The sequence below is a fragment of the Bos indicus genome, chromosome 4 (genome assembly GCF_029378745.1).
Source record: "Bos indicus isolate NIAB-ARS_2022 breed Sahiwal x Tharparkar chromosome 4, NIAB-ARS_B.indTharparkar_mat_pri_1.0, whole genome shotgun sequence".
NCBI classification, from domain to species: domain Eukaryota; kingdom Metazoa; phylum Chordata; class Mammalia; order Artiodactyla; family Bovidae; genus Bos; species Bos indicus.
The window spans coordinates 94,736,458-94,762,715 of record NC_091763.1 but is presented as its reverse complement, the minus strand read 5'-3'; the positions used below and the strand labels follow the sequence as shown (position 1 = coordinate 94,762,715).

The window sequence follows — 26,258 nt, the reverse complement described above, 5'->3', positions numbered from 1 at the left end:
ACTTCAGCAGTACATGAACTGAGAACCTCCAGATATACAAGCTGGATTTAGAAAAGGCAGAGGAACCAGAGATCAAGTTGTCAGCATTGGTTGGATCATAGAGAGAGCTGGGGAAATCTAGAAAACATCTAGTTCTGCTTCACTGACTATATTAAAGTCTTTGATTGTGTGGGTCACAACACAGTGTGGAAAATTATTAAAGAGATGGGAATACAAGCTTACCTGCCTCCTGAGAAACCTGTATGTAGGTCAAGAAGGAACAGTTAGAACTGGACTGGTTCCAGATTGGGAAAGGAGTACATCAAAGCTGTATATTGTCACCCTGCTTATTTAACATATATGCAGAGTACATCATGCAAAATCCTGGGCTGGATAATTCTCAAGCTGGAATCAAGATTGTCAGGAAAAATATCAATAACTTCAGATATGCAGATGACATCACCCTTATGGCAGAAAGTGAAGAGGAACTAAAGAGCCTCTTGATGAAGGAGAAAGAGGAGAATGAAGAAGCTGGCTTAAAACTCAGCATTCAAAAAACTAAGATCATGACATCTGATTCTATCACTTCATGACAAATAGATGAGGAAACAATGAAAACAGTGAGAGACTTTATTTTCTTGGGCTCCAAAATCACTATAGATGGTGATTGCCGCCATGAAATTAAGACACTTGTTTCTTGGAAGAAAAGCTATGACCAACCTAGACAGCATATTAAAAAGCAGAGACATTACTTTGCCAACGAAGGTCCATCTAGTCAAAACTATGGTCTTTCCAGTAGTCATGTACGGATGTGAAAGCTGGACCATAAAAAAGGCTGAGCACCAAAGAATTGAAGCTTTGAACTGTGGTGTTGGAGAAGACTCTTGAGAGTCCATTGGACTGCAAGATCAAACCAGTCAATCCTAAAGGAAATCAACCCTGAATATTCATTTGAAGGACTGATGATGAAGCTCCAGTACTTTGGCCACGTGATGTGAAGAGCTGGCTCACTGGGGAAAAAACCCTGATGCTGGGAAAGTCGAAGGCAGGAGGAGAAGGGGACTACAGAAGACGAGATGGTTGGATGGCATCACCAACTGGTGGACATGAATTTGAGCAGGCTCCAGGAGATGGCAAAGCTCAGGGAAGCCTGGTGTGCTGCAGTCCGTGGGGTCGCAAAGAGTTGGACATCACTGAGTGACTGAACAATAAACAACATATAGTCAATAGTATATGTACAGTAATAGAGATGAAAAAATTGTCATGGTTATTCAGTGGACATGAGTTTGAGCAAACTCTGGGAGATAGTGAAAGTCAGGGAAGCCTACCATGCTGCAGTCCATGGGGTTGCAAAGAGTCAGACATGACTGAGTGACTGAACAACAGCAACAACCATTGATAAATGTGACCACATGGATAAATCTCAAAGAAGTCACATACAAACAAATACATTCTGTAGAGTTCTATATAAGTGAATTTCAGATTTAGCTGGCACAACTAATCTATGGTATTACAAGGTAAGATAGTGTTTATCTTTAGGGCATCAGCATAGTACTGCTTGGAAGGTGGCAAGTAGGTGGCTTCTGAAGTGTTTGAAATATTGTAACAAATTAATAGATTTGTTCTAATTCATTTATGACCTGCAGATACAGTTTTTTAATAATTTACCTATGATTTAATTATGTGTCAGGTGTAACAGAGTACTGTAAAACTTAATCAAATTAAAAGGATAAGAAACAATTATTTTCCCCACACAATTTCTGTAGGCCAGGGATTTGGGAGTATTTTAGCTGAGTGGTTTCTGCTTGAGGTCTTTTGTGAGGATGCATTTAAGATATTGGCCAGAGTTGCAATCATTTGAAGGCTTGACAGAAGCTGGAAAATCTGCTTTCAGGTATCTCACACACATGACTGGTACCTTCAAGCAGACTGTTGGCAGAACACCTCAGTTCCTTGTTGGGTAGACATCTCCATATTGCTGCTTGAATGTCCTCATAATATTAAGGATTGCTTCCCTCAGAGCAGGTGATACAAGAGAGTGCCAAGTGGAAGTCACAATCATTTTTACGACCTTGTCTTTGAAAACACATCCCAACATTTCTGCAGCATTTTGTTGGATAAAAAAGGTCAGCTCTATTCAGTGTGAGTGGGGACAACACAAGGGATCGAACCTCAGGAAACATTCACTGGGGCATCTTCAAGGTGGGCACTGTGTTGGTTTTCTAGGGCTGCCAAACAAAATACCACAGACTAGGAGACTAACACAGCAGAAAGTTATTTTCTCACAGCCCTGGGGGCTAGGAAATCAAAGATCAGAATACCAGTACCAGTAGGGTTGATGTCCAGTGGGAGCTTTCACTTGGGTTGGGCTGACTACCTTCTCAGTGTGTACTCACATGATCTTCCTTTGGTGCCTGTGGAGGGGGAGAGCCAGCGAGCGAGAGAGCAGGAGTGGGAGCTGAAGCGCTCTCTGTTGTCTCTTTAAAGATTTTAATCCTGCCAGATCAGGACCCCACACTTACGACCTAATTTAACCTTAATTATTTCTTGGAGGCCCCTTCTCCAGATAGGTCACACTGTATGTTAGGGCTTCAATATATGAATTTGGTGGGAGGGATAGGGGAACGCAAGCATTCAGTCCACAATAGTTACTTCATGTATTTTTCTGTATTTTTGTTATAATAAAATACAAAGTTAACTTTTAAAAATGGGTGATAATTTCTCAGGCCTGTACAAAGAAGTAGTCTTTAGAGTTAAAAAACAAAATCAAAAAAAGCACCAAATGTTGGTAGAATGACAGACAAAGATAAACACAGGCAAGTACATTCTAACTGAATTTTTTTTAGCATCAAGAATAAAGAAAAGGTTCTAAATTTTATGTAAAGATAATTTGACCCATAGTTTTACTTCAGGTTTCTCTCAGCTGGATTGCATGCAGGGCAGCAGTGGAGCAGTGTCTTAATAGTGCTGTTCATTTTAATTATATTTTATATTTCCTTGATTGAATACTTCCCAATTTATTTATATTCATTCTTCTATTAATTGGCATTTGGAATGTTTTCTGTTTTGAGCACTTATTAATAATGAAATGGCTATAAACAGCATCTCTGTACCTAATACCACACTGTGGTTTCATTACCATAGTTTTCTCTCTTTGTATGTAAGTATGCATTTCTATAGGGTATACATCTAGGAATAGAATTGCTAGATCATTGGGTATACATCTCTTTACTAGGTAAGTTGGGCTTTTTTCAAAGTGATTGTACCGATTTACATTCTAGCCAGCAGTGTGAGATTTCCGGAGGCTTGATACTGTCAAATTTTTAAAATTTTCCTAATATAATTTTACTAATCTATATATTTTTTTTATTGACATATAACTCACATGTCATAAAATTCACCTTTTTAAAGTGTATAATTCAGTGGTCTTTATAGTATGTTCACAAAGTTGTATAACCACTACCACTAACTCCAGAACACTTTTATTTACCACCTTAAAAAGAAACCCACAACCCATTAACAGACCCATTCCCTATATTGCCCTCCCCTCAAGCCCTGGAAAACATTAATCTGCTTCCCATCTCTATGGATTTGCCTGTTCTGGACATTTCATATAAATGCAATCAAACAGTATGTGGTCTTTAGTTGTTGGTTTCTTTGGCTCAGCAGTAAAGAATACGCTTGCAATTCAGGTGATTTGGGAGATGTGGGTTCGATCCCTGGGCCCAGAAGATCCCTGGAGGAAATGGCAGCCCACTCCAGTATTCTTTCTTGCCTGGAAAATCCCATGGACAGAGGAGCCTGGAAGGCTATACAGTCCATGGGGTTGTAAAGAGTTGGATACCACTGAGTGACTGAACACACAATAATGTTTTCAGGGTTCATCTATGTTATAGAGGTATCAGTACTTCATTCTTTTTATGGCTCACTAGTATTCCACTGGGTGGCTCTATCATATTTTATTTTCATTCATCTGTTGATGGACATTTGGGTTGTTTCCACTGTTTGACTTTTATGAATAATACCACTATTAGCAGTTATTCATAATTTTTTTATGTGGACGTGTTTTTGGTTCTTTTGGACATTTACCTGTGAGTAGAATCCCCAGGTCTTAATGGAACTATGTTTAACTTTTTGAGGAATGCCAAACTGTTTTACAAAGTGGTTGCACCATTTTGCATTCTTGACAGCAATGTGTGAAGACTCTTGACTTCACATCCTAACCAACACTTATTATCATCTGTCTTTTGAAATTATACATGCCATAGTAGGTATGAAGAGGTATATCAGTTGGGATTTTTTTTTCCCCATTGGAAAAGTTTTATTGAAAAAAACTGTATGAAGAAATTCTTGGTTTGACGGCAAGAAAGGCTTTATTTCCCTAACAAGTTTGAGCATCTTTTCATGTGCTTTTTGGGCATTTCTGTATCTTTTCTGGAGAAAGGTCTTTTCAAATCCTTTTCTTATTATAAGAATGGGGTTATTTATCTTTTATTTGTGGTAGTTGTTAAATATATTTTGGATACTAGAACTTTATTACACACATAATTTGCAAGTGTTTCCTCCCATTCTGTGGTCTTTTCAATTTCCTGACAGTGTCCTTTGACCAAGACTAATACGTGTGGTGTTTTATTTTGGTTGCTTGTGCTTTTGTTATTTTACCTAAACCATTGTCTAATCCAAGGTCACAAAGATTTACACTTTTGCTTCTTTCTTCTGAGAGTTTTATCTTGTACACATTTTGATCTTTGATCCATTTTGAGATATTTTTTGTGTGATGTGAAGTAGGGGCTCAGTTTCATCCTTTTCATGTGGATATCCAGTTGCAGTATGAGTTTGCAGTTGTCTCAGCACCATTTTGGAGAAGGAAGTGGCAGTCCATGCCAGTGTTCTTGCCTTGGAAATCCCATGGACTGAGGAGCCTGGCAGGCTGCTGTCCGTGGGGTTTCAAACAGCTGGACACCACTGAGCATGAGCACACAACACCATTTGGTGAAAGACTGTTCTTTTTCCATTAAATTGTCTTGGCATCCTTGACAAATCATTGTGGTTTTAAGTTGTAATTTCCTGATTACTAATGAGTTTGAAAACCTTTTTCTGTACTAATTAGCCATTTGTATATTCTTTCTATTTAAATACCTTTTGGTATTTTGCCCCAATTTTGGGGGAAGGAATTTGGGTTATCTACTTTATCCTTATTGATTTCTCGGTCTTCTGCATTCTAGATGTGAATCCTTTGTTGGTTTTATGTGTTGGAAATAGTTTTTCACACTCAAGTTTGTCTGTTCCTTTCTTGATATCTTAATGAACAGAATGTTCTTAAATATAATGTCACTCTTTTACTTTTGGAGTGATAATTTGGGTGTCTTAATCAAGAAATGTTTTCTACCCCAAGTTCTGAACTGTATCATCTGTACTGTTTTATATAAGCATTATAGTTTTAACTTTCATATTTTAGGTCTGTAATCTACCTGAAATTGTTTTTTGGATATGGTATGAGATTGTTGTTGTTTAGTAAGTCATGGACTGCAGCATGCCAGGCTTCCCTGTCCTTCGCCAGCTCCCGGAGCTTGCTTAAACTCATGTCCATTGAGTCAGTGATGCCATCCAACCATCTTGTCCTCTGTCATCCCCTTCTCCTCCTGCTTCAATCTGTCCCAGCATCAGGGTCTTTTCTAATGAGTTTCAGCTCTTTGCATCAAGTAGCCAAAGTATTGGAGCTTCAGCATCAGACCTTCTAATGAATATTTAGGATTGATTTCCTTTAGGATTGACTCGTATAAGATAGCAGTTTTTTTTCCCCATATAGATACCCAGTAGTTCCAGCACCATTTGTTGAAATACCTGTCTATACTCACTGCTATGCAATATCAGCTTTGCCATGAAATAGGCATCCTTGTATGCATTGGTCTGTTTCTCGGTTCCTGTTCTCCACTGCTCTATATTTGTGTCCCTGTACCAGCGAACATTGCCTTATGATCACAGCTTTCTAATAGTGTAGGTATATGGTAGAACAAATCCCCTTTTCGTATTCATTTGCAGTAGTGTTTCCAGCTCTAGTTTTGTATCCTTATTTATATTTTCTGTGTGTGAGTGTGTGTGTATAATTTTGTCAGGGATTGTTTAGCTTTCCCCTCGGTTGAGTTTTCCTCTTCCTGGAACACTCCCACCAAGACCATTAATAACAATCAGGTTCTAACCTGGGCAATCTTATTCCTCAGATTTTTCATTTATTGGGACTTTTCTCTAGGGAGACCAGCCATCCCAATGACTGGTCATGCTGCCAAAATGAGTCTTTGACCTCTCATCCTTTGATCCACTTCCAGAAAGCCACAGTAGATATCTGACTTGATGCCCACCTTGCCATAACAATTTTTATGCAGGTGAGTACAAATTTCCAAGCAAAACTCATACCTGACCTACTGGAGTAAAATTTATTGGGCAAAACTCATGCGCTGGAGTAGTACTAGTTGCACTGAGCTCCACGTTGCCCTTTTATTCTAGAACAATGTACAGACATCTATCAGGACCATTTTTCTCATCCCAAGAGAGGGATTATGACCCTTGAGATGTGAGATTTTTAAACTACGTTAGATACCAAAGCACCTACCACTCACTGTTGTGATCAGGGGTGGGATGCAGAAAAAATAAGTGGCAGACATTACATCTCATGCCACAGAAATAAAAAAAGGTCAAAACAGATTACTGTTAACAATTATATGTGAACAAATTGGATAACCTAGACCTTATTTTGATGACTTAGCATAAATTTTGAGGAGAGCAGTCCTTCTCTGGCATAATCAAAGACTGGGATCCAAACCTTTCCAGATGTATGACATGGCATACTAGTAGCCATGGGCTACTCCATGTCCACCTTTTACTGTTGGGGAAGTATCATCCCCTCCTTTGGCATGATAGGAAGGAGCTTGAGTCCAAGCTTTCTGGTTGTCCAGAATCGATTACACATTCAGCTGAGTCCACTTGTTATGGAGGTTAATAGGAATTTAGCTTCTTTTCTGAGTGGCTAGAAGATCAGTTTTGGACAAAATGACCCATATTCTGTTAAACTCACTTGTTAATTTCAGAATTTTCTCTGGCAATTATTTTTAATTTTGTATCTATATTATCATAGATGGCATTTCAAAAAATTTCAGGTTTTGCTATAAACTTTCCTCTTTGTATATTTTTACTGCATCCCATAGATTTTGGAGTGCTGTGTTTTTGTTTATCTGAAAGTATTTTCTAATTTCTCTATTGATTTCTTCTTTGACCCATTGGTTGTTCAGGAATGTGTTTTATTTTTCTTACATTTGTGAATTTTCCAGTTTTTCTTTTATTATTTTTAGTTTCATCACATTGTGGTTGAAAAAGATACTTGGTATGACTTTAACCTTCTTAAATTTTTAAAGACTTGTTGTGTGGCCTAACATGTTCCCTGTGCACTTGATAAGAATGTATATTCTGCTGCTGTTGAGTGAAAGGTTCTTTATATATCTGTTAGGTCAACGTTGTTTCGATCCACTGCTTCCTTATTGATTTTCTATTTGGATATTCTATCCACTATTGAAAGTGGGGTATTGAAGTCCTCTCCTATCAATATTATTGAATTGCTTTCTGTTTTTACTTTCAGATCTGTCATTGTTTGCTGTATTTAGCTTTTTGAAAGTTGTTTTGACTCTTCTGGGCCCTTTATTGTTGTTCAGTTGCTAAGTCGTGTCTGACTCCTTGCAACCCCATGAACTGCAGCATGCCAGGCTTTCCTGTCCTTCACCATCTCCCAGAGTTTGCTCAAACTCATGTCCATTGAGTTGATGATGCCATCCAGCCATTTCATCCTCAGTTGCCCCCTTCTCTTCCTGCCCTCAATCTTTCCCAGCATCAGGGTCTTTTCCAGTGAATCGGCTCTTCGCATCAGGTGGCCAAAGTATTGGAGCTTTAGTTTCAGCATCAATCGTTCCAGTGAATATTCAGGGTTGATTTCCTTTTTAGGATTGACTGGTTTGATCTCCTTGCAGTCCAAGGGACTCTCAAGAGTCGTCTCCAGCACCACAATTTGAAAACATCAGTTTTTCGTTTTTTTGGTTTTTTTTGTTTTTGTTTTTTTTAGCATTCAGCCTTCTTTATAGTCCAGCTCTCACTTCCATACATAACTACTGGAAAATCATAGCTTTGACTAGACGGACCTTTGTTGGCAAAGTGATGTCTCTGCTTTTTAATAAACTGTCTTGGTTTGTCATAACTTTTCTTCCAAGGAGCAAGCATCTTTTCATTTTGTGGCTGCAGTCACCATCTGCAGTGATTTTGGAGCCCAGGAAAATAAAATCTGTGACTGTTTCCACTTTTTCCACATCTTTTGCTGTGAAGTGATGGGACTGGGTACCATGATCTTAGTTTTTGAATGTTGAGTTTTAAGCCAGCTTTTTTACTCTCCTCTTAGACCTTCATCAAGAGGCTCTTTAGTTTCTCTTCACTTTTTGCCATAAAAGGTGGTGTCATATGCATATCTGAGGTTATTGATATTTCTTCCTGCAGTCTTGATTCCAGCTTGTGCATCAGCTAGCTCAGCATTTCACATGATGTACTCTGCATATAAGTTAAACAAGCAGGGTGACAGTATACAGCCTCAGTGTACTCCCTTTTTAATTTTGAACCAGTCCATTGTTCTATGTCTGGTTCTATCGTTGCTTCTTGATCTGCATGCAGGCTTCTCAGGAGACAGGTAAGGTGATGATGGTTTAAGTTGCTAAGTTGTGTCCAACTCTTGTGATCCCATGGATTATAGCCCACCAGGCTCCTCTGTCCATGAGATTTTCCAGGCAGGAATACTGGAGTAGTTTGCCATTTCCTTCTCCAGGGGATCTTTTTGACCCAGGGATCAAACCCGCGTCTCCTTCACTGCAGAAGATTCTTTACTGGCTGAGCCACCAGGGAAGCCCTACAGATGAAGTCCTTTATATTTCCATGTAAATTTTGGGACCAGCTTTGAATTTCTACAACAAAAAGCCTGCTGGTATTTTTATTGGGATTGCATTGAATAGAATAGATCTATTTTGGATAAACCAATTTAGGAAAATTGCCATTTTGATAGCAAGTCTTCCAGTCCATGAACAGAATTTTTCTCTGTTTATTTAGATTTCTCAGCAGGGTTTTATAGTTTTCAGTGTAAAAGTTTTGAATTGCTTTTATTAAATTTATTTCTAGGTATTTTATTCTTTCTGATGTTTTGAATAGTATTATTAATTTTATTTTGAATTAATTATTGCCAATATATAGAAATACAGTTGATTTTTTATTTTTTCATGTTAATTTGTATCCTGTAACCTTACTATGGCACCCCACTCCAGCATTCTTGCCTGGAGAATCCCATGGACGGAGGAGCCTGGTGGGCTGCAGTCCATGGGGTCGCAAGGAGTCGGACACGATTGAGCGACTTCCCTTTCACTTTTCACTTTCCTGCATTGGAGAAGGAAATAGCAGCCCACTCCAGTGTTCTTGCCTGGAGAATCCCAGGGACGGTGGAGCCTGGTGGGCTGCCATCTATGGGGTCACACAGAGTTGAACACGACTGAAGCGACTTAGCAGCAGCAGCAGCAACCTTGCTATGGTCATTTATTAATTCCACTTGTGTATTTGTGTGTGTGTGTGTGTGTGATATTCCTTGGGATTTTCATGTACAGGATTGTGTCATCTGAGAACAAAGACAGTTTTCTTTCTTTCCAAACTAGATGTTTTTAATTTTTTCCTAATTATATCATCTTGAACCTTCAGTACAATGTTGAGTAGAAGTGGTGAAAGCAGGTAGGCTTGCCTTGTCCCTAATCTTAAGGAGAAAGCATTAAGCATGATGTTAACCATAGCTTTTTTGAAGATGCCTTTTATCAGGTTGTGGGCATTCTCTTCAATCTTTAGTTTTCTTCAGAGTATTTATCATGAGTGGATATTAGATTTTGTTGATTTTTTTTAAATCTATGATCAGTGGTTTCTGTCCCTTTCATTATTAATTTGGTATGTAACATAAATTAGATTTTCGGATGTTAAATCAATTTTTGTTCTTAATTATGGTTTATAATTCTTTTAAAATATTGGTGGATTCAGTTAGCTGATATTTTATTGAAGAGCTATATGTCTGTGTCAGGAGGGACATTGGTCTGTTGTTTTCTTGCGAGAATTTGTCAGGCTTTGTTAATCAGGTAATACTGGCATCACATCATTTGTTGGGAAATATTTTACCCTCATTTATGTTCTAAAAGAGTTTGTGAAAGATTGATATTATTTCTTTAAATATTTGATAGAATTAGCCAGTGAAGCTGTTGTGACCTCTGCTCTTTTTGAGGGAAGATTTTAAATAACTAACTCATAGTTCTGTTTAGATTCTATATTTTCTTTGTAAGTCAGGTTTTGTAGTTTGGTACTTTTAGGTATTTTGGCATTTCATCTAAGTTTGTTGGCATATAGTTGTTCATAATATTCTCTTACAATCATTTAAATTTCTTTAGGGTCAGTAGTATTGTTCTCTACTTCATTCCTGATTTTGGTAATTTGTATACCTTCTGTTTTATTTTGTTCTTTAGTCTAGCTAAAAGTTTGTCAATTTTTTTGAATTTTTACAAAGAACTAACTTTGTGTTTCATTGATTATTTTTTATTACTATATTTTTGCATTCTTGTCCATTGATCTCTGCTCTGATCTTTTTACTTTCTTTCTCCTTACTCTGTACTTGGTTTACTCTTCTTTTTCTAATTTCTTTATTGTAGATACTTAGGTTATTGATTTGAGAGCTTCTTCTTTTCTGGTACAGATGTTTGCAGCTATAAATTTCCCTTGAAGCATTGTTTTAGCTACATCTTATACATTTTGATTTGTTGTGTTTTTGTTGTCATTCTGTTTCAGATGTTTTCTTGTTTTTCATTTGATTTATTCTTGACCCATGGGTTAGTTAGAAATGGGTTTTTTAATTCTAAATATTGAGTATTTCCTTGATTGATTTTCTGATCATGTAGTATTTAATTCAGTTGTTTTGGAGGAATATATTTTGATGATATCCGTCCTTTTAAATGTATTCAGACTTGTTTTATGACTGGCATTTAAAGTCTTTGAGAACTGTCCATATGCACTTGAAAAGAATGTATATATTACAGTCACTGGGTTGAATGTTGTGGGTTGAGTTGAGTGATTAAATTGTTCAAGTCTTTTATATCCTTAATGATTTTATCTAGGTGTTCTATCAACTATCAGGTAGGTTTAGACATCTCTGCTGCTGCTGCTGCTGCTGCTGCTGCTAAGTCACTTCAGTCGTGTCCGACTCTGTGCGACCCCATAGACGGCCCCCCACCAGGCTCCACCGTCCCTGGGATTCTCCAGGCAAGAACACTGGAGTGGGTTGCCATTTCCTTCTCCAGTGCATGAAAGTGAAAAAATAAAGTGAAGTCACTCAGTTGTATCCGACTCCTAGCGACCCCATGGACTGCAGCCTACCAGGCTCCTCCACCCATGGGATTTTCCAGGCAAGAGTACTGGAGTGGGGTGCCATTGCCTTCTCCTAGACATCTCTAGCTATTGTTAAATGATATATTTCTCCTTTTGTATTAAGCTTTGCTTCATATATTTTGAGGCTCTGTTGTTAAGTTTGTATATGTTTATCATTGTTTTATCAATCTACTGTAATGAGCAGTTTCTCATTATGAAATACCTCTTTTTATCTCTTGTAATATTTTTTCTTAAATTCTGCTTGTCTAATTTTAATATAGCCACCCTCGATCTTGTATGATTAGTTTGCATAGCATATCGTTTCCCATCATTTTACTTTCATCTCATTTGTGTCTTTGAACCTGATGCATGTCTCTTGTAAGCAACACATAGTTTGAGTCTGCTTCTTTTCATCATATCTGGCAATCTTTGTCTTGGAATGTTTAGACCATTCACATTTAATATAATTATTGATATGATTGTATTTAAGCTTTGCTATTTTGCTGTTTGTTCTATAGAAGTCTCCTTTTCTGTTCCTCTCTTCTTCTTTTCCTTCTTTTGTGTTAACATTTTCAGTATACTTTAATTCCTCTGTCAGTATTTTTACTTTTTTAAAAGTTGTTTCTCTTGGAATTAAAATATGCATTTTAATTTTCCACAATCTACTTCAGATTAGGACTAATTTAATTTTGGTAAGATATAGAATCTTTGCTCCAGTGTAGTTCTGTTCTCTCCTTGCTCCTATTTGCTATTATTGTCATGTATATTGCTTGTATATACATTATAAATCCAACTACACTGTTACAATTGTTTTATACAATTTTATGTCCTTTAGTTAAGACAAATTAAAAAAAAATTTACAGAATCATTTATATTAACTCACATATCTATCATTTCTAGTGCTGTTTATATCTCCTTGATTATTCATGTCATTGTTTGGAGTCAGTCTTTCAGTTTAACAGACTTCATTTAGTATTTTTTATAACATCAGGTATGTTAGCAATGCATTGTCTTAGGCATGATTTATCTGAGAATGTCCTTTTTTAATCTTCATTTTTAGATCATAGTTCTGCTGGATAGAGAATTTTTATTTTTTTACTTCAGCACTTTGAATATGGATTTTCTATTCCATTGTTTAAGGTGAAAAGCCAATAATTATATTGTAGCTCTTCTCTACAGTGTGATGAGTAGCTTTTATCTTGCTGCTGTCCTTATTTTGTCTTATGTCTTTGGCACTTTGACTGTTGTGTGTCTGTGTGTAGATCTTTTTGTATTTTTCCTACTTGGGATTTGTTGAGCTTCTCAAGTGTGTACATTAATATTTTAAACAAATATTGGGTGTTTTTGGTCATTATTTCTCAGGATATTCCTTTTGCCCCTTTGTCTCTCCCCTTTCCTTCTGGCATTTCTATCATGAAAATGTTGATACACGTGATCATACTCCACAGGTTTCTAAGGCTCTGTTTTTTTTTTGTTTGTTTGTTTTTTGTTCCTTCATTCTTTATTTTCCTTAGCTGGATTATCTCAGTTTAACCTGTCTTCAAGTTTACTTTTTCTACTGTTGGTACAAATCAGCTGTTGGAGTGCAGATTTTAATTTTTTAAAAATTGTTTCTGAACTCTTTTTTTAAATTGAGTATTGTTGATTTACAATACTGTGTTAGTTTCAGGTGTACAGCAACATTATTCATTCTTTTTTTATGGCTGAGTTATATAGTTCATTGTGTGTGTGTGTGTGTGTGTAGTCCATTGTGTGTGTGTATTAATATATATGTATGTATATATACACATTCTTTATCCATCATCTGTTGTTGAACATTCAGGTTGCTCCCGTGTTTTGGTTGTTGTATTGTGCTGCTGTGAACACTGGGCTGCATGTGTCTTTTCAAGTTAGAGTTTTTGTCTTTTCTGGTTGTGTGCCCAAAAGTAAGATTGCTGAATCAATTGGTAGCTCTATTTTTAGTTCTTAAGGATCCTCCGTACTGTTTTCCCTAGAGATTGCACCAGTTTACATTCTCACCAACAGTGTTAGAGGGTTCCCTTTTCTCCACATTCTCTCCAGCACTTACTATTTATAGACTTCTTGATGATAGCCATTCTGATTTTTTTTAATTTCAGCACTTTGAATATGGATTCTCTATTCCATTGTTTAAGATGAAAAGCCAATAATTATATTGTACCGCAACTCTGCAAGGTGTTGAGTAGCTTTTATCTTGCTTCTGTCATTCTTCTGTCTTAACGCCTTTCGCACTTTGACTGTGGTGTGTCTGTGTAGATCTTTGGTGTAAGTCGATACCTCATTGTGTTTTTTTAATAAAAATATTTATTTGGTCACATCCAGTCTTAGTTGCAGCACATGGGATCTGTGTTGTGTCATGTGAGATGTTTCGTTGCGGTGCAAGGACCGTCTAGTTGTGGTCTGCAGGCTCTCTAGTTGGGGCACGTGGGCTCTGGAGTGCACAGGCTCAGTAGTTGCAGCACATGGGCTCTCTAGCTGTGGTGCTCAGGCTCTGGAGTGCACAGGCTCAGTAGCTGCAGTGCATAAGCTTAGTTGCCCTGAAAGGCATGTGGGATCTTAGTTCCCTAACCAGGATCAAGCCTGCATCCTCTGCAGTGCAGGGTGGATTCTTAAAACCACTGGACCACCAGGGAAGTCCCCCTCACTGTGATTTTTATTTGCATTTCTCTAATTACTGATTTTGACCATCTTTTCATATGCATGTTGTTCATCTGTATGTTTTCTTTAGAGAAATGTTTATTTAGGTCTTATGTCCATTTTTAAATTTTTCTATTTTTTTGATATTGAGTTGTATGAGCTCTTTGTGTATTTTGGAAATTAACCTGTTGTCAGTCACGTTGTTTGCAAATATTTTCTCACATTCTGTAAGTTGTCCTTTTGTTTGTTTTAATAGCTTTTTTTTTTTTTTGGACTGTGCTGGGTCTTCATTTCAGTGCATGGGCTCTCTAGTTGTGGTCCATGGGCTCTCTAGCTGTGGCATTGTAGGCTTAGTTGTCCTGTGGCGTGTGGGTTCTTAGTTCCCTGACCAGAGTTTGAACCTGTGTCTCCTGCATTGGAAGGTATATTCTTAACCACTGGACAGCCAGGGAAGACCCCCATAGGTTGTCTTTTCATTTTGTGGGCTTCTTTGCTGTGCAGAATCTGTTAAGTTTGATTAGGTCCCATTTGTTTGTTTTTGCTTTTATTTCTTTTACCTTGGGAGACAGGTCTAAGAAAATATTGCTACGCTACATGTCAGAGAATGTTTTCTTATCTTCTGGGAGCTTTATGGTATTCTTATGTGTCTTTAAACCATTTTGAGTTTATTTTTGTATGTTGTGTGAAAGAGTGTTCTGATTTCATTGATTTACATGTAGCTGTCCAGCTGTCCCAGCACCACTTGCTGAAGAGACTGTCTTTTCTCCATTGTATATTCTTGCCTCCCTTGCTGAAGATTAATTGTATGGGTTTATTTCTGTTCTCTCTATTCTGTTCTCTTGATCTGTGTGTCTGTTTTTATGCAGATCCCATACTATTTTGATTACTGTAGCTACCTCCAACTTTGTTCTTTTTTTTCAGAATTGCTTTGCCAATTCTGGACCTTTTGTGGTGCCTTATAAATTTTAGGATTCTTGTTCTAGTTCTGTGAAAAATGTCATGGAGAATTTGATAGAGATTGCCTTAAATCTGTAGATTGCTTTGGGTAGTATGGTCATTTTAATAATATTAATCCTTCCAGTCCAACAGTATGGAATATCTTTCCGATTCTGTGGGTCATCTTCAGTTTTCTTTGTCAGTGTTCAGAGTTATCAGCACATAGTTCTTTTACCTCCTGGGTTAGGTTTATTCCCAGGTGTTTCTTTCTTTAATGTGATTTTAAACAATTTTTTTTTAACTTTCTGATATTTCATTGTTACTGTAAAGAAATGCAGCAGTTTTCTGTGTATTAATCTTGTACTCTGCTACCTTGATGAATTCATTTATTCTAATGGTTTTTGTGTGGAGTCTTTAGGGTTTTTTATATTGAATATCATGTCATCTGCATAGAATGACAGTTTTACCTCTTTCAAATTTGGTTACTTTTTCTTTTTCTTGTTTGATTGCTGTGGCTAGGATTTCCAATATTATGTTGAATAGCAGTGGTGAGAGTGGGCATCCTTATCTTGTTTTAGAATTTAGCAGGAAGACTTTCAGCTTTTCACTGTTGAGTATTATGTTGGCTGTGGGTTTGTCATAAATGATTTTTATTATGTTGAAATGTATCCCCTCTCTACCCACTTTAGTGAGAGTTTTTATCGTGGATTGATGCTGAATTTTATCAAATGCCTTTTTTACTTCTGTTGAGATGATCATGTGGTTTTTGTCTTTTTCTTTGTTGATGTGGTATATCACATTGATTTGCATGTGTTGAACCATCTTTGTGACTCTGGAATGAATCCAACTTGACTATGGTATATGCTCTTTTATATGTATTATTGGGTTGCTTAAATTTTATTGAGGATTTTTCCATCTTTATTTGTCAAAGATGTTGGCTTGTAATTTTCTTTTTTGTACTGTTTTTGTTTGTTTTTGATATGAGGGTGAATCATCACAGAATGACTTTGGGAATGTTCCCTCCTCTTAAATCTTTTGGAATAATTTGAGAAGGATAGATAAATTCCTCTTTGTATGTTTGGTAGAATTCCCCAGTGAAGCCATCCAGTTCTGGACTTTTTTTTGCAGGGAGTTTTTTGGTTTGTTTTTTTATTACAGATTTGATTTCACTTCTAATGATTGGTCTGTTCAAATTATGTTTCTTCTTGATTCAATTTTGGCTGACTGTGTGTTTCTAAAACCTATTTCATCTTGGTTGTTCAAACTGTTGGTTTGTTCATAGTATTTTCTTATGTTTTTTTGCATATCTGTGATATTGGTTGTTACTGCTCATTTCTTATTTTGTTTATTTGGATCCTCTCTTTTTCTTGGTCATCTTGGCTAGAGGCTTATTTATTTTGTTTGTCTTTTCAAAAAACCGGCTCTTGGTTTAATCAATATTTTCTATTATTGTTTTGATCTCTGTTTTATTTATTTCCTCTCTAATCTTTATTATTTCCTTCCTTCTGATGACTTTGGGTTTTGTTTATTCTTTTTTCCCCAAGTTCTTTTAGGTGGTAGGGTAGATTATTTGAGGTTTTACTTATTTCTTGAGAAAGGCCTGTATCATGAATTTCCCTCTTTGAACTACTTTTGCTGCATCCTGTAGATTTTTGTAAGGTTGTGTTTTTCACTGTCATTTGTCTTGAAATATTTTCTGATTTCCTCGTTGACTTACTGGTTTTTCTAGTAGGATGCTGTTTAGTCTTCATGTAATTGTTCTTTTTTCCCCATCTTTCTTTCTGTGGTTGATTTCTAGTTTCATCCTGTTGTGGGCAGAAAAGATGCTTAAAATAATTTATGTTGTCTTAAATAAGTTGAGACTTGTTTTCTGTTCTAGTATATAGTCTATCCTAGAGAATGTTCCATGACCACTTGAAAAGAGTGTGTATTTCTTTGTTTTTTCTTTTTTGAAGGGGGATGAAATATCCTGTAGATATCAATTAAGTACATCCATTCTCTTGTGCCATTTAGGATCTCTCTTGCCTTATTACTTTTCTGTCTTGAAAAATCTGTTAATTGATGTCAGTGGGATGGTAAAGTCTCCTGCTCTTACTGTATTCCTGTTAATTTCTCCCTTTATGTCTGTTGTATTAATCCCTTCACCATTTTATAGTGTCCTCCTTTGTCTTCCTTTATAGAGTTTGTTTTAAAGTCCATTTTGTCTGATATGAATATTGCTACCCCTACTTTTGATGCTTTTGAACTGTGGTGTTGGAGAAGACTCTTGAGAGTCCCTTGGACTGCAAGGAGATCCAACCAGTCCATTCTGAAGAAGATCAGCCCTGGGATTTCTTTGGAAGGAATGATGCTAAAGCTGAAACTCCTGTACTTTGGCCACCTCATGCAAAGAGTTGACACATTGGAAAAGACTCTGATGCTGGGAGGGATTGGGGGCAGGAGGAGAAGGGGACGAGAGGATGAGATGGCTGGATGGCATCACCAACTCGATGGACGTGAGTCTGAGTGAACTCCGGGAGTTGGTGATAGACAGGGAGGCCTGGCGTGCTGCGATTCATGGGGCGCAAAGAGTCGGACACGACTGAGCAACTAAACTAACCAACCCCTACTTTCCTGTTGTTTCCATTTGCATGAAATCTTTTTTCATGCCTCACTTTCAGTCTGTGTGTGTCTTTCATCCTAAAGTGAATGTCTTATAGGCAGTATGTTGTAGGTTCTTATTTTTTTATCCAAGCAGATTTGAATTTTTTATTCTAGTTATACACTACTGTTCTAAATCCAGAGTTTCTATTTGGCGCCTTTTGTTTTTCTTTTTTGATAATCTCCTTTGGGTGAAGCATGACTGTCATGCCTGTAGTTGTTAAATTCCTTTTAATTCTTTAGATATGGTTTCCTTTGCTTCTTTGAACATATTTATATTAGTTGACTTAGGGTTTTTGCCTAGTAAATCCAACATCTGGGCTCCCTTGAGTAATTTCTACTGCTTTTTTCCTGTATATATGGGCCATATCTCACTATTTCTTTGTGTGTGTCATAACATTTTTGTCAAAAACTGGATATTTAATATACTGTGGTAACTGGCAATCTTACTTCCCCCTTCTCCGTCCTTGGGGTTTGCTTGTTGTTGTTGTTTAGTGACTTTCCAGAAGTAATTCTGTGGTCCTTACTCTCTGTCATTCTTTATCCCTACTGAAGTCTCTACTTGATTAACTGAGTGTTAGGATAATAATTTCACAGATTGTTTTTTTTAATGCTTTCGACCAACATATCTCCCATCTTTTTATCAGTGGGCACTTTGTGTGTTGGAGCATGCCTTCTATGATCTGGCAGTTCATAACTCTGTCTTAGCCTTCCCTTCCTAATTGTGCAGAAACTCAAAGTCAAGTATGAGTGAGAGGCTCAAGCTCTCTCAGAATTTCCTGGGTATGTGCACAGCCTTCTAGATCCTAGGAGTATGTCAGAAGCGGGTGTCTCATTTCTTACATTTTCTTTTTAATGTTTTTTGGGCCAGTTTCTTGTTTGCCCCAACTAGAGTCACTGCCTCTGGCACTGCAGTGTTCAACAATTGCTGCTGATTTTGGGGAGACACATCTCCTGGGGATAGGACCTCCCTCACTGAATGACATCTGAGTGAGATGAGATAAAAATTAGCTTTGGGGAGTTCCTTGGCAGTCGAGTGGTTAGGACTCCATGCTACTACTACAGATGACATGGGTTCAGTCCCTGTTTAGTGAACTGAGATCCCAATGCTGTGTGGCATGTTCCCCCACTAGGGGAAAAAAAAAAAAAAAAAGGTTAGCTTCATGAATGGGGCTATTTTAGGGAGCATCAGGTCAAGTTGTGACTGTGGTCTAGGGACAGGGCTTTTGATGGTGCTCCAGATTCATCTGCCCCATTCAGTGGCTATTGGGCTGCTGGCTTTCAGAGCTAGTATGGTTCTGAGGCCCTGGTTTTCAAGGCTACCATGAAGCTGGGAAGAGGGCATGAAGTAGAGCAAGTTAAAATACCAGAATACAAGGGCCTCCCAGGTGGCGCTAGTGCTAAAGAACTGTCCTGCCAATGCATAAGAGATGCAAGACATAAGAGATGCAGATTCAATCCCTGGTTTGGGAAGATCCCCTGGAGGAGGACATGACTACCCACTCCAGTATTCTTGCCTGGAGAATTGCATGGACAGAGGAGCCTGGCAGGCTGCGGTCCATAGGGTGGCAAAGAGTTGGCCACGACTGAAGTGACTTAGCACAGATAGCAAACAAAATACCAGAAAGCTTACTGGTCTCATGAAAATCCAGCAATTCATCTTGAATAAATATTTCTAGGATTGTTGCAAGCCTTTGGCTATTTTCTAAAGTACTGAAAAAGTTGATTTTGAAATTTACACTAGTATTCTCATTGGTTTTATGGAGTGGTGGATTTTTAGAGGTCCTTCGTTCATATTTCCAAAGTGCTTCTCATTCTGTCTGTGCTTTTAACCACTGTGCACATTGCCTCTGTTCTTTATGATGTCTAATTATGCCCCATGTCTATTTACTGTTAGCCATGAAAGTCCAGTCTTTGATTTCATTGAGAGCTGCTTGCGAAATAAACATGAAATGGTCATTTATGAAGCTGCTTCAGCTATCATCCATCTTCCTAACTGTACTGCAAGGGAGTTGGCACCTGCTGTTTCAGGTTGGTTGTATATTTGATAACTGGCTTTAGTTTATAGTCTTATTTTTTTTAAGTTCCATAGGTCTGCAGAATAGGTATTTTTGAACCTTAGCTCTGTATATATATATATAGCCTTTCCATTTTGATATGCAGATTATTTTGGTACTTTAATTATAGTTGTACTTTCATATCCTTGGTTCTACATCCTATTGATTCAACCAGATTGATTCATGGTTGATTGAATCCTTAGATGTGGGACCTGCAGATACCAAGGGCTGAATGTACTACACGATTTCCTATAAGGTTCTTTAGCATCCCCAGATTTGGGTATCTGCCAGGGGTCCCAGCAGATGTGGAAGGGTGACTATACTTCTCTTTCTGAAGTTATTTCCTAATATTCAGAACATTTAAGATTTTACTTAGAAAAAAGTAAAAAACAAGTAAATTAAGTTTTCTTTCATGTTTAAAAAGCCCATTTTCTCTTATAACTATAAATATTCCTATTCTTTAAGTTCAGATATTAATGGGTATATTAATTTTTTAGGAAAAAGAATAAACTTTGTTTCCTATATTTAAAGTTTTTATAACTCAACAAAAAGTACTTTTTCTAGTTTTGATGGTATATTTTTCTGTGAATTTTTGATGCTATGATCTAATTTCCTTATGTGTATTTTTAATATGATTCTTCATGTGCTATATTTTCAGAAATATGCTAAATGTTGAAATGAGCTATATTAACAGTGACCCTTTTTCTTTCCTAGTTCTTCAGCTTTTCTGTAGTTCTCCTAAGCCAGCTTTGAGATATGCAGCTGTGAGGACCTTGAACAAGGTAGGGGTTCCTTTTCTAACTATTGTTTTGTATCAGTGTTTGATTCAGAAACATTAAATTGAAGCATTTGGCTTTCTGTCCAAAGTTAGTAGATATGATTTATGGGCTTCACTTCGTAGTACCTCACTTGCATTTGTGGCCTTACATATGGCCATAGGTAGTATTATTCAATTAAGGATTATAATTCATTTCTGACTTTAAGCATTTTACATTCAAGAGCCATACTATCCAATATGACAGACATTAGCCATAAGTGGCTGTTTCCATTTAAGTTAATTATAATTAAATAAAAATTTAAAAATTCAGTTCCTCAGTCATTGTAGTCACACATCATGTGCTCAATACCCATGTGTTGTTATTGACTATCATATTAGACACTGCATATATAAAATATTTCCATCACTGCAGAAAGTTCTCTTGGACAAGACTGGTCTATAGCAACACTATCCAGTAGAAACACTTACATAAGTCACTTGTGTAATTTTACATTTTATTGTAGCCACATTAAGTTTTTTTATGATGAGATTGATTTTAATAATACATCTTATTTACCATCATGTTTAAAAAATATAATTTTATACTGATTGTGTATTGATACGTTTTTACCTTCTAGCTTTTCATACTAAGTCTTTGATATTTAGTTTATTTTGTATTTACAGCATACCTCAATTTGGAATAGTCATATTTCAAATGCTTAGTAGTCATCTGTGGTTATTGGCTACCATATTGGACAGTGTAAATCTGGAGGATACAGTGCAAAGCACAGAATGAATTAAATAACTATAAAAATTTTAAATGAAAGTTTAATATTATAGAAGACTGATCTAATGTAGTTACATACATTATTACACTAGATTACAGTAGATTATAAATTAATTGTATGAACAGTTGGAGAAGAGAGAAATTAGAGCAGCCAAGGAAGAAGCTTTTATAGAACAATATGAATTGTATTTTGAAGAGTTGATATAGGTGTACATTTCTTCATCTATAATCTTGCAGCCAAATGTATCTGAGAACTCACCAATTTTTGAATTTTAGAGAGGTAATATCATGCCATCTCTTAAATTAGTACTAACTAACCCCTTTGTGCCTGGAGCAATTAGACACAGACACGTTAATATTTCTGCTTTATATATATGACTGTCCTCACTAACTGGAATAAATTAATACTTCAGTTCAGTTCAGTTGCTCAGTCGTGTCCGACTCTTTGCGACCCCATGAACTGCAGCACGCCAGGCCTCCCTGTCCATCACCAACTCCCGGAGTTCACTCAAACTCACGTCCATCGAGTTGGTGATGCCATCCAGCCATCTCATCCTCTGTCATCCCCTTCTCCTCCTGCCCCCAATCCCTCCCAGAATCAGAGTCTTTTCCAATGAGTCAACTCTTCGCATGAGGTGGCCAAAATACTGGAGTTTCAGCTTTAGCATCATTCCTTCCAAAGAACACCCAGGACTGATCTCCTTTAGAATGGACTGGTTGGATCTCCTTGCAGTCCAAGGGACTCTCAAGAGTCTTCTCCAACACCACAGTTCAAAAGCATCAATTCTTTGGCACTCAGCCTTCTTCACAGTCCAACTCTCACATCCATACATGACCGCTGGAAAAACCATAGCCTTGACTAGACGTACCTTTGTTGGCAAAGTAATGTCTCTGCTTTTGAATATGCTATCTAGGTTAGTCTTACATTAGTTTGGGTCATGTTATGCTGTGAAGTGAATTTTGATGCCAGTACTTTGCTGAGTTTTCAAAATTTTAGCATTGTATGGTAAAGGATTCTATACCAGTACTGGGTTAGGCAGAGAGCTGAACATCATCAATAAAAGCAAAGAATCAGGTCAATGACAGACATGTTTTAGTGGCCATGTCCAATCCAATTTGGCTGGAGTTTGCTTGCTTAAATACCACAAGTGTTGTAAGTGATACTAAGTTTAAATATGTTTGAGCAATGTTTATCATTCTAGTTCCTACTCTCAGAGATCCTAACATCTAGTAGAATAGATAACTATGAACACATGTACTACGAGGAGAAACAGTCCAACTGTAGTAAAAGATAGACTATGATATTGTTATAAAGGTTATAGAAACCTGTGAAGATAAAGTTCTATGCAGTACTTTAACTAGCAGTTAATCATTTATCAAATAATATAGCATACTTTATTAATCCGAAGCATTCATCTTGAAATACTTATTTTTTAACTTATGCTGTTTCATTTAGATTTTTTAAAGCCATTTACATTAAATAAAATTCATATTTTCCTTTTATTTTTTAAAATTCTGGTCTTTGTTAGTAGCAGTTTGCTTAATTTTTTTCTTGCCCTTCGACAAGGTGGCAATGAAGCACCCCTCTGCTGTTACTGCCTGCAATCTGGACCTAGAAAACTTGATCACGGACTCAAACAGAAGCATTGCTACCCTGGCCATTACTACGCTTCTCAAAACAGGAAGTGAGAGCAGTGTGGACAGGCTCATGAAGCAGATATCATCCTTTGTGTCTGAAATCTCAGATGAGTTCAAGGTAGGAGTTTAAATATGACCATGTTTTCTCCCAGTCTCTGGCTTACCATAACATTTCTGTTCTTAATAGTGTCTTTTGATGAACAAAAGTTTTAAGTTTCATGAAGTCTAATTTATTAATTTTTTTCTTTCCCAGTTATTGCTTTCTGTGTCCTCAAAAACGTTTTTCTAAGTCTTCAAGATACTTTGCCATGTTTTATTGTGAATGTTTTACAGTTTTAGCTTTTACATTTTGGTCTGTGATCCAACTTGAATTAATATTTGTGTGTAAGTTCAGGTTTTTTTCCATTGTGATTTCCAGTTATTCCAGCATAATTTAAAACATTTCTCTTTCCCCACTGGAGTGCTTGACATCTTTGTCTACAAAGCAGATACACATATAACTGCAGGTATGTTTCTGGGATGCTTATCACATTCTGTGGAACTATTTGTTGGTCCTATGCCAGTATCAGACTATATCAATTAATGTAGCTTCATGGTACCTCTTAAATGTGTGGTCTACCAACTTTTTCATTTTTTGTAATATTTTATTCCTTTGCTTTCCATATAAAATTTACAATCAGATTATAATTTCTGTAAAACAAAGCCTTCTAGGATTATGATTGGAGTTGTGTTAAATCTATAATCAATTTGGGGAAAGCTAACAGCTTAATAATTATTCTTCAGTTCATGAATATGGCAAATCGCTCCCTTTATTTAGGTCTTCTTTAATTTATCTGAGCAATGTTTCATAGCATTTACTCTAGAGGTATTGCACATCTTTTGTTAAGTTAATATCTAAATATTTTATGCTTTTAAAAATCCATTTTATTAACATTTCTATTTCATTGTTTCTACTACTATTATATTAATAATACTTTTTTTTTAACTTTCCCATAACTCAATATTCTTGCTAAGTTCCCTTTTTTTTGAGTTCCCTTATTAGTTCTAGTAGTTATATACATCCCTTAGGATTGTTTTATGTAAATAATCATGTTATTGTGAATAGATACTTCATTTCCAATTCAAGTACCTTTCCTTTTTTTCCTTGTCCTATTAAAATGGCTAGGACTTCCAATACAGTGTTGAGTAGAACTGGTGAGAATGTGTCAAAGAAAATCAAAGAAGCAATAAATTTTAGTTAGATGAATTAAAGTTAAAAGATTTTATTCCTTCATTTTTATTTAATTCTCAGTCAAGAGGTATAACTGACCCTATTTACTCTCTTCTCGTATTTACCTACTTTTAAAAAACCAACTTAGCCTGTGTATTCAAGTAGACATTTTGAATCTTTGGGAAACTGGGAGGTTATGAAGTTCCTTTTGTACTGTAGTTTATTGAATGCATCTCCTATGTGTGAACGTTTGGATACTTTGCAGTATTCTGTGATTACAGATAATGCTGCAGTGGACAACCTTATATCTATGTTTTCTTGAAATTTGGTGGTGTGTCCTGAGGGTAAATTTCTAGAAGTTCATATGCTAGGCTGAAGAGTAGGTAAGTATGTAGTTTTAGAGAATGTTAAATTCTACCAGCCTGTTTCCCCATACCCTCACCAGTAGAGTACATATATTGTATTTTGAAGTTTTTCCAACCAGATGGACTAGAAAGGGTATCTCAGTGTAGTTTTAACTTGAATTTCTCTTATTATGAGGGAACGTAAACATCCTTTCATATTTTTAAAGATCATTTAATTTCTTTTTGAATATTGTCTGCTCATGTCTTTTTCTAATTTTCTGTAGGGTTTTTGGTCTTTTGTTTCCTTTATTAAAGTTTTTTGTATATTAGGGATATTGGGTCTTTAACTGTGAAATGTGTTATGATGTTTTATCCCAATTTGTCATTTGTCCTTTGATTTTTCTCATGATACTTTGGTCATGCACAAGTTTTTAATTTTTATGCAAATTTGTTAATCTTTTCTTTTACTGCATTGGGCTTTTGAGTAATAACAATTCACCCGTGGAGAGGGGGAAGAATTCACCCATGTTTTCTTCTAGTATATATATAATTTCATATTAAATATATGATCTATTAGGTTTTTTTTTTTAATTTTATTTTATTTTTAAACTTTACATAATTGTATTAGTTTTGCCAAATATCAAAATGAATCCATCACAGGTATACATGTGAGAAATGGATCTTACAGTTTTCCAATGACTATCCAGTTGTCCACCACCCCCCAATTTTATTTAAAGGGCTGTCTTTGCCCTGTATCTGAGATATCACTTTTACCATATACTAAAGTTCCATATGTATTAATACTTGTGTCTGTTTGGAGGTTTTCTGTTCTATTCTGTTGTTCTCTTTATCTATTCATACATTAGTACCACACACTGTTTTAAATATTTGTATTAAATATTTTAACTAAATATTTTAAAAATTTGTATTAAATATTTAAAAAATTTGTAAGGATGTTTTAATATCTATTAGTCTTCTCTCTTGATGAAAGTGAAAGAGGAGAGTGAAAAAGTTGGCTTAAAGCTCAACATTCAGAAAACTAAGTGGGGAAACAGTGGAAACAGTGTCAGACTTTATTTTGGGGGGCTCCAAAATAACTGCAGATGGTGATTGCAGCCATGAAATTAAAAGACACTTACTCCTTGGAAGGAAAGTTATGACCAACCTAGATAGCATATTCAAAAGCAGAGACATTACTTTGCCAACAAAGGTCCGTCTAGACAAGGCTATGGTTTTTCCAGTGGTCATGTATGGATGTGAGAGTTGGACTGTGAAGAAAGCTGAGCACTGAAGAATTGATGCTTTTGAACTGTGGTGTTGGAGAAGACTCTTGAGAGTCCCTTGGACTGCAAGGAGATCCAACCAGTCCATTCTGAAGGAGATCAGCCCTGGGATTTCTTTGGAAGGAATGATGCTAAAGCTGAAACTCCAGTACTTTGGCTACCTCATGCGAAGAGTTGACTTATTGGAAAAGACCCTGATTCTGGGAGGGATTGGGGGCAGGAGGAGAAGGGGACGACAGAGGATGAGATGGCTGGATGGCATCACCGACTCGATGGACGTGAGTTTGAGTGAACTCCGGGAGTTGGTGATGGACAGGGAGGCCTGGTGTGCTGCAGTTCATAGGGTTGCAAAGAGTCGGACACGACTGAGTGACTGAACTGAACTGAGTCTCCTCTCATAGCTCTTTATTTTCCTTAGCTGTTTTTACATGCTTATATTTCTTTTGAACTTTAGTATTAGCTCATCTAGTGGCTTCGTTTAAAAAATCTTATTGGCATTTTTATTG

At 36.6% G+C, this 26,258-nt stretch overlaps 1 protein-coding gene across 3 annotated transcripts in view; it reads left to right on the top strand.

Moving 5' to 3' along the window:
- COPG2 (COPI coat complex subunit gamma 2) overlaps positions 1-26,258 on the top strand; it is a 200,016-nt gene that overhangs the window by 51,108 nt on the left and 122,650 nt on the right. For all 3 annotated transcript variants that reach the window (XM_019959091.2, XM_019959092.2, XM_070788173.1), the window contains 3 exons: positions 19,574-19,707; positions 20,448-20,515; positions 22,845-23,033. In XM_019959091.2, the coding sequence (XP_019814650.1) occupies positions 19,574-19,707; positions 20,448-20,515; positions 22,845-23,033 (391 nt within the window). The remainder of the gene's footprint in view (positions 1-19,573; positions 19,708-20,447; positions 20,516-22,844; positions 23,034-26,258) is intronic.